At 41.0% G+C, this 8,801-nt stretch overlaps 2 protein-coding genes across 2 annotated transcripts; both read right to left on the bottom strand.

Annotated features, from left to right (window-relative positions):
• Positions 1 to 1,286: 1,286 nt before the first annotated feature.
• LOC117277043 (uncharacterized) lies at positions 1,287 to 3,345 on the bottom strand. The gene is made up of 3 exons (XM_033656463.2): positions 3,237 to 3,345; positions 2,019 to 2,307; positions 1,287 to 1,347 (listed from the first exon to the last, which is right to left on the bottom strand). Exons 1-3 carry the CDS (start codon positions 3,343 to 3,345, stop codon positions 1,287 to 1,289), a joined length of 459 nt encoding a protein of 152 aa, XP_033512354.2.
• A 4,329-nt stretch (positions 3,346 to 7,674) lies between these two features.
• LOC138908149 (uncharacterized) lies at positions 7,675 to 8,433 on the bottom strand. Its single transcript, XM_070198793.1, has one exon. The coding sequence runs from the start codon at positions 8,431 to 8,433 to the stop codon at positions 7,675 to 7,677; it is 759 nt and encodes a 252-aa protein (XP_070054894.1).
• Positions 8,434 to 8,801: the final 368 nt, after the last annotated feature.

Here is an 8,801-nt window from a genome sequence, read left to right as displayed (position 1 = left end):
AAAGGTGGATTCCCCTAGGCAAAAAGGTTCTACCTAGGTTAAGCTACGTAAAACAACATCAGCGAAAGATACTTCTACCCGAAACTATGAGCTGGATCCCCCTAGGCTAAATAGTTCTACCGGAGTTAAGCTACAAAAATGAGAGGTATGAATAGTAGTGATGCATGTTGAAAACAAAAGAAAATGGATATTTTGAGGAACTTACCTTTTGGTGACATTCGTCCTTTGACAATCACCATTCTGCACTACTTTGTTCCTGATCCAAACAAAGAAAATTTTTGAGTTTTCAAAGTGGTGGTTGGTTTGTTGTCTTGATGCCCTAAGGAGTTCGAATTCACGGCCACTCCGTTGTCGAATAACTGATTCTATCATACTAGTACCAAGATGCTCGGATACTCTATATCGCTTTCTAGAGACCTTGGATTTCAGATGTTGCCCCGACTGTTTCATACCCAGATATCCATAGTATCGCTAATCCTTGTCCCTAAAGCTAGAATTTTTTTTCTTTAAAATCAAACTTAGTTGTCTTGCACCCAATATTAGTTTGTGTATGTAGTGCTTATCAACTTTTCACATGAAGCAAGTCTTGCTTAGGTGACCTTTTCAGTTTCTTTGACACTTTGTTCGGCTTAGCAAAAGAGATCGCAAACATATTCGTGCCTTTGTCAATGTCGTATATGCCCCAAATTGTGCTAGGTATTACGGTAAAACTGTAGCCAGTTTTGCAGCCATTTCTTTGCTTAGCTTTTGATGCAATATTAGACCGAAATGGACTCAAAGAAAAATTATAGGAAAAAACATAAGAGCAATTGAAAGTAAGAAAAAAGGAATTTTGTCTAAACAAAAGGTGTCCCTTTCGGGGTGAGGGATAGGGAGACTTATCTGGAGGTGTGTGCTGACTTCAATGAATCATGACATGCATTTTATACTAGACGCCTGATCCGTTTGTGCTGTCTAATTCTCAAAATCTATCGCAAATGTTCATTTTGAAACTGTCTTGGTTGTGCTCATGCCGGAGTATCGAAGACCCTCATTCGGCAAGTAGCACCCTTTGCGGGTTTTCACTAACTGACCTCTCTCATTTTTCTACTCACCGTCGCCTTATGGTGCCCATATGGGTTTTTACCAATAAGACTCTCTCATTTCTCTACTCGCTGTCGCCTTACAGTGCCCATATGGGTTTTCACCGATAAGACTCTCACATTTTTGTTTTTGACTAAGATAATGTATGCGGAAGGTTGCTAAACGCCCTTGTCACGGGGACTTCAAACATTCTCAAAGATCAATCAGAAGTTCCTAACAGGGAAAAGGCAAAAAGAACCTTGAACTGAATTACAACTTTTGGAACTGTTTTTACAGAAAAAAGTGTAAAATAAAACAAACTTCTGCCCCAGTTTTGGATTATTGGGAATATGGATTTTTTGTTGTGATGGGACCGAATGCAGGGTAAGGCTGCCTACATATTCTTTCGGAATCAGGTCGGACGTAGTTCACTAACTTAGAAGATTTGTTGTTTGATTTTTCTTTTCTCTTTTTTTTTTCAATTTTTTTTTCATTTTTTTTTCTTTTTCATTTTTCCTTTTACAAGTACACAGGTTCCAAAAAGAGGGAAAACAAAGACGACAAATACACCTCAAAAGGGTTAACAAAAGGGTGACACCTATTTGAGATCATGAGCAATGATAGCCTTCGTTATCTCGATTTGAGAAAATCATGCGTGAAAGTTCCGCAGTGGGTATATATCAAACGTAATATCTTTTGACTGCATCTGCATTAATAGTCATGTTTGGTTCTAGTCCTTCTTCATCTACCAAGTGAAAATCCCCTTTTGGTAATACTTTCTTGATGATGTAGGGTCCTTGCTAGTTTAGGGCGAACTTTCCTTAACTTCTACCTAGTGCGGAAGGATGCGTTTCAAAATGAGCTAGCCTACCTCAAAGTGCATTGGACGCACTTTCTTGTTATAAGCGCATGCCATTCTTTACTGGTATAAATGGACAAAACACACTACCGCTAACCATTTTTCATCAATCAACATTAGCTGTTCTAATCTGGTCTTGACCCACTTAGTGTCTTCAATATCTGATTCCACAATGATTCGGAGAGGGGGAATTTTGACTTCAGCCGGTATTACAACTTCAGTTCCATAAACCAGTAGATAAGGAGTTTCACCCACAGATGTGTAAGCAGTCGTGCGGTTTCCCAAAAGAGCAAAAGGCAATTTTTCATGCCATTTCCTTGACCCTTGGATCATCTTCCTAAGAATATTCTTGATGTTCTTATTTGCCGCTTCAACGGCTCCATTGACTTTTAGACAGTAAGGGGTAGAATAGCGATGAACAATTTTAAATTGCTCGCATACTTCCTTCATCAAATGATTATTTAGATTGGATGTGTTGTCAGTGATAATGGTCTTTGAGATACCAAAGCGACAAATGATGTTGGATTGAAAAAAATCTACCACTACTTTCTTGGTGACTGCTTTGAAAGTGACTACCTCCACTCACTTGGTGAAGTAATCAATGGCGACCAAAATGAATATATGCCCGTTTGAAGCCTTTAGTTCAATTGGCCCAGTAACATCCATTCCCCAAGAAACTAAAGGCCAAGGATAGGACATAGGATGCAAATACGACGGAGGCGAGTGAATTAGGTCGACATGAATCTGGCATTGGTGACACTTGCGAACAAAACTGAAGCAATCTCGCTCCATAGTAAGCCAATAATACCCTACCCGTAAAATCTTCTTTGCCAAAACATATCCATTCATATGAGGCCCACACACCCCCGAATGCACTTCCCTCATGATCTGTTAAGCTTTTATGGAATCTATGCATCTCACCAAGTTTAAATCTGGGGTCCTTTTGTACAAAATTTCCCTATTCAGGAAGAAACCACCAGCGGGCTGCCTTATAGTTCTTTTTTATCTCCTTTGGCATGCTTTGGGTACTCCCTTGTTTTTAGGAATCGTTTTATATCATGATACCATGGTTCACCATCTGGTTCTGCCTCAATTGTATTGCAGTAACCGTGTTGATTCCGAACTTGGATTTACAATGGATCAATATGAGTGTTGCCTGGATAAGGGAGTATCGAGGCTAAGGTAGCCAAGACATCGACTAGCTCATTGTGAAACCTAGGAATGTACCTAAACTTAATAGATTTGAATCTTTTTCTCATGTCTTGCACACATTGTCTATATGGAATAATCTTGATGTCTCAAGTCTCCCATTTACCTTGGGCTTGCCGGATAAGTAAATCAGAATCTCCCATAACCAATAGTTCATGCACATCCAGATCGAGAGCCATTTTCAGACCCATGATACAAGCATCGTATTTCGTCATATTATTGGTACAGAACAATCGAAGTCGTGCTGTTATAGGGTAATATTGTCCAATAGATGAGGATTGCCCCGATCCCTACTCCTTTGATATTGACAGCCCCATCAAAATACATTTTTCATGCATAGTTGTTGTCCAAAACTACTTCATCTATTGAGTTGACCTCTTCGTCTAGGAAGTATGTGCTTAGTGGCTCATAGTCATCATCAACTGGATTCTCTACCAAATGATCAGCAAAAGCTTGTGCTTTCATTACGGTGCGAGTGACAAAGACGATGTTGAACTCTGTGAGCAGGATTTACCATTTTGCGAGTCTGCTAGTGGGCATATGCTTTTGGAAGACGTACTTCAAAGGATCCATTCTGTATTTGAGGTAAGTAGTGTAGGCCAAAAGATAATGCCTCAACTTCTGAGCAACCCAAGTCAAAGCACAACAAGTCATTTCTAAAAGGGTATACTTAACCTCATAATTTGTGAACTTCTTGCTCAAATAATAGATTGCCTGTTCCTTTTTGCCTATCGCATCATGTTGCCCCAGAACGCATCCAAAGGAATTATCCATGACCGATAGATATAAAAACAAAGGCCTACCTGGTTCAGATGGGACCAGTACATGGGGTTTCGACAGATAGTTTTTGATCCTATCGAATGCTTTTTGGTAGTCGCTTGTCCATTTAACAGTAACATCCTTTTTTAAGAACTTAAAGATGAGGTCGCACGTGGTTGTGAGTTGAGTAATGAACCTACTGATGTAGTTCAACCTCCCGAGCAAACTCATGACGTCAGTTTTGTTCTTCGGGGGTGGCAAATCTCGAATGGACTTTATCTTAGAAGGATCCAATTCGATGCCTCTACGACTGACTATAAAACCGAGGAGCTTCCTAAATGGAACCCCAAATGCACACTTGGCTGGATTGATCTTAAGGTCATACCTTTGCAACTGTTCGAAAAACTATTTCAAATCGCGCACGTGATCAGCCTATGTCTTTGATTTTATGATGACAGCATCGACATATATTTCAATCTCTTTGTGCATAATGTTGTAAACAATAGTAGTCATGGCTCTCATGTAAGTTTCCCCTACATTCTTCAAATCGAATGGCATGACCCTATAGCAATATGTACCCCATGGAGTGGTGAAAGCTGTCTTTTCTACATCATCCTCAGCCATTAGAATCTGGTGGTACCCAACATAGCAATCCATGAATGAATATATCTCATGCTTTGTGCAATTATCCACAAGAATGTGGATGTTTGTTAAAGGAAAATTATCCTTTGGACTTGCTTTGTTCAAGTCTCTATAATCAATGCAAACTCTGATTTTTCCATCCTTCTCTGGCACATGCATAACATTTTCCACCCAGGTGGTGTATCGGACAGACCTGACCACATTGGTGCTCAGTTGTTTCATTATTTCCTATTTGATTTTGTCACTCATATCTGTTTTAAATTTTCGTTGCTTTTGTTGGACTGGTGGAAAATCAGGATACACGGGAAGCTTATGAACCACTAGATCAACACACATAAGACCAAGCGAACACATCTCTGTATTGAAATAGAAGTTGAATCAAGGCATCTCTGGTTTTTTGTTCAGTGTGAATGCTTATCCTTGTTTCTCTAATTTCTTCATGACTTCCAAGGTTAATTGGCTAAGTTTCATTAAGGTTTGGCTTAGGCTTGTTTTCAAATTCTTCCAATTCTCTTTCTATTTCCTCAACAACCTCATTTTTATCATATTCAACCTTTTGATACATTACTTGAAAATTAAATAGCTTTTAAAGATCTGGGAGTGAATTCTGCATGCATGTCATGTTATTAAATCCGGCGTTAACAAAAATGAAATGGAAACAAAATGATAGGAATTAGAAAAAAAGAAAAGATACAGAACTTAATACGAAACTGAATTGCATTTTTATTGAATTTGAAAGGATAGAGGGATTTATATCTAAACAAAACAAGCAAACTGAGTTGTTTTTATTACAACCCTAAAAGTAACCTAAATACAAAAAGGAGACTGTAAAAGCAAACTTCTGAGACTCCTTCCTTGTGAGGACAAGATTTGTTTCCCAGTTGTTGAACCTGGTGTCTGGGTCAATTAGTTACATATCGGTACGATTAGTAAGCCTTCTCCAGTCTGGATCATATTCACTTCAGAAAAAATCTAGCTGAGGCCATGGCAAATTTCATCAATGTTTGCCTGCACCGAGGAATTTTGACCCTCTTGGAGTCGTTTCTTGACAAAAGTGTAGAAAATATGAGGGATAGGTTGCTGCAAGACTGTCCCATGATTTTTGCGGTGCATGACTTTGTCTTCGTCTGCTTGTGTTGGCCTGAAGCCTAAGACAAAGTACCCTTGTTACTAAAGGGAGAGATGGGTTTCGAAATTCCTTGAAATGATGCCCCCAAGCCTTTTCCTAGCTCATAACCTTGTCTCAACATAAGTGCAACCATCATTATAGATATGGCAGAAAGACCATGATGTAGAATGGGCTTTCCTTCCTCAATACGGTGCACAACAACCACTTCGAAAGCCTGATAGACAATGGACTCGCACCCTTCCTTGGCCTCAATACACGGGATTAACGGGTCATTATAAATGGATGACTCGTCTTCTCCGTGAATAATAATTTCTTGCCTGTCATGTTCGGACATGAACATCTGATGCAAGGTGGATGGCACAGCTCGAGCCATATGGATCCATGGCCTTCCAATATGAAAGTTATAAGAAGTTTCCATGTCTACTACTTGGAAGATAATTTCAAAATCGACCGGCCCAATTGTCATGGTGAGGCGGATCTCCCCAATGGTATCAAAAGCCCGAATGTGAACATTACTGGGTCGAATTCTGTCTGTATTGATCTTCATGCTTTGCAAGGTGGAGAGAGGGAATACATCTACGCTCGAGCCTCCATCAACCATGACTTGCTTTACGTAGTGCCCCTCGCATTTGACACTCATGTGTAAAGACCTATTATGCCCGGCTCCTTCTTCAGGGAGTTCATCATCAGTAAAGGTGATTCTGTTCACCTCAAAAAATCTATTGGCCATCTTCTCTAACTGATTTACTGTGGTCTTCTCTGAGACATGTGCCTCATTCAAGATATTGATTAGTACATGGGTATGCTCTTCTGAATGTATGAGCAGAGATAGTAGAGAGATTTGGGTAGGAGTCTTTCTCAGCTAGTCAATGATTGAGTAATCTTGGACTTTCAGCTTTTTCAAAAACTCTTCTGCCTCTTCTTTAGTTACTAGTTTCTTTATTGTCATTTGGCCTTCTTTGATTTCCTTGGCCTTCCTCAACTCATCTGGAGAGTAACACCTCCCCGATCGAGTCAAACCTCCAGTTTCCCCAACTTCTTCTATGATTTCCTTGCCTTTGTAGGTCATCACAGTTTTGTTGTAGTTCCAAGGAATGGTTTTCGTGCTTGTCACATGGGGTTGTTTGGCATGATTGATTATGATCGGCTGTGTTATTCCCTTCATACTGCCCTACTTCTGCCTTGTGATGGGGTGGCCTCCAAGGACATACAACTTTGTGCTTGGAATATTGGAGCGAACGTCTAACCTTGATATTTTAGTAACAAATAAAGGTTCCTTCTCTGAGCTCTGGGCCTTTCACAATCAACGGCACATCTCGGCTTGGACTTACTTCCAGTCATGTTCCTTCTTAAATCATTCCCACTATCATTTTTGCTCGACCAACTGGCTTGTATTCTTGATCTCGGCCAATCATTCCCACAAAATGAACACCATTATGTGATGGCAACGAGTTGTTTGTCACATCAGGAGGGTCTTTGCCATTTGTTACCACAATCAACTTTTCAGCGATGACTCTATCTATGGCTCTTTTCGGAGTCCAACAGTCATTAGTGCTATTCCCCGGGGCACCTGAATGATATTCTCATGTGAATCGAGATGTATATGGTGGGGAGCGATGGGTCCAATCATGCCCATCTACTTCAACTTCTGGAACAGACTAGTGTATGATTTAGCCAATGGAGTGAAATTTTGCACTGACCTCTGCTCTCGACCATAATCCTGCCTGAGACGAGATTTGTAGGGTGCCCAAAAATTTTGCTGCTAAGTTCGGGGGATCCTTGGAAATGGTGTCCGTACCTATTGATTGGGAGTCCAAGTATAAGATTGAGCATTAAACACTGTATACTATAGTGGGCCCACAGAGTATTGAGGAATCGGCGGGGGATAATAATGTTGAGGGTAGCTGGATTGCCCTCTGCTGAACTTGCACATAAGTGTGTGATGCCCTTCTTTGAACTTCCCTGGATCCCGAGGTCATCATGGACCCTTCTTCTTTCTATTTTCCAAACTTCCCTACCCATTGTGGATTGTTTGGGTGGTGACTTTGAGAGCAGCTTGACTTATAATTCTGCCAGTATTGATGCCATTTTCGACCATCTCCCCTATTTTAATTGCTTCTACAAAAGGTCTACCCATCGCGGACATCATGTTCTGAAAGTAATCAGGCTCTTGAGCCTCTAGAAAAAAAGTGATCAACTCGTGATTATCCATGGGTGACTTAAATCTAGCCGCTTTCTCCCTCCACTTTATGGCATACTCCCTAAAGCTTTCGGTCGGACTTTTCTTCATATTGGACAGGGAATTACGATCTGGTGCAATATTAATGTTGTACTGGATATGTTTGACGAAGGCCTGGGCCATATCATCCAAGGCATGCCAGTGAGAGATATCTTGGTCAATGAACCATTCGGAGACTACCCACACAATACTTTCCCCAAAATAATCTATCATCAATTCTTCCTTTCCACCTTCACCCCTCAGCTGGTTGCAATGCCTTTTCAAATGGGCGATAGGGTCGCCATGTCCATCATATTTCTCAAATTTTGGGGTCTTGAACCCTGGTGGCAAATGAATGTGAGGGAACATGCGTAGATCACTGAATGAAGCAATTTTGTTACCACCTAGTCCTTGTATGTTCTTTATGTTCTGTTCAAGACTTTTTATTTTTATGGCTATCTCATCCGGCTCAACCGTCTTGGCAGGCTTTTCATTTTCCACTGGTGACTCGTACTGAGGAGTCTGATTGTATGGAGCTGAGACCCTGAAAGCCATATTTTGAGAGTATTATTGGCCATCATAAGTATGAGATGGTGGCTCATTGTTTGGCCTCATCATAGGAGGTGGTGGCGGAATTGTATTTACCGGTGCGCCAAACACGACGAGAGGGGTGTTCCTTACCGGTGCGACTGGAGGTCGCACATTAGAGGTACCAGGGGCAGCGTGGAGGATGTAGTTTGGCACATACCCTGGTGGTAGAATGTGATCGTTCGTTGCATGGAGCGGTGGTTGAGTAGCCAGGGGTACGATAGAAGTTCCCTCTGAGGGACCCTGGGGTGGAGGCTGACCGGAAACCCAAGCTTGATATACATCAGACAATTGTTGTCTCAATCTTCTTATTTCCTCCAACTCTTGCTCAACTG

This window comes from Nicotiana tomentosiformis, chromosome 3, assembly GCF_000390325.3.
Source record: "Nicotiana tomentosiformis chromosome 3, ASM39032v3, whole genome shotgun sequence".
Taxonomy (NCBI): domain Eukaryota; kingdom Viridiplantae; phylum Streptophyta; class Magnoliopsida; order Solanales; family Solanaceae; genus Nicotiana; species Nicotiana tomentosiformis.
Note: the sequence above shows the minus strand (reverse complement) of the source record. Positions and strands in the feature narration are given on the sequence as shown.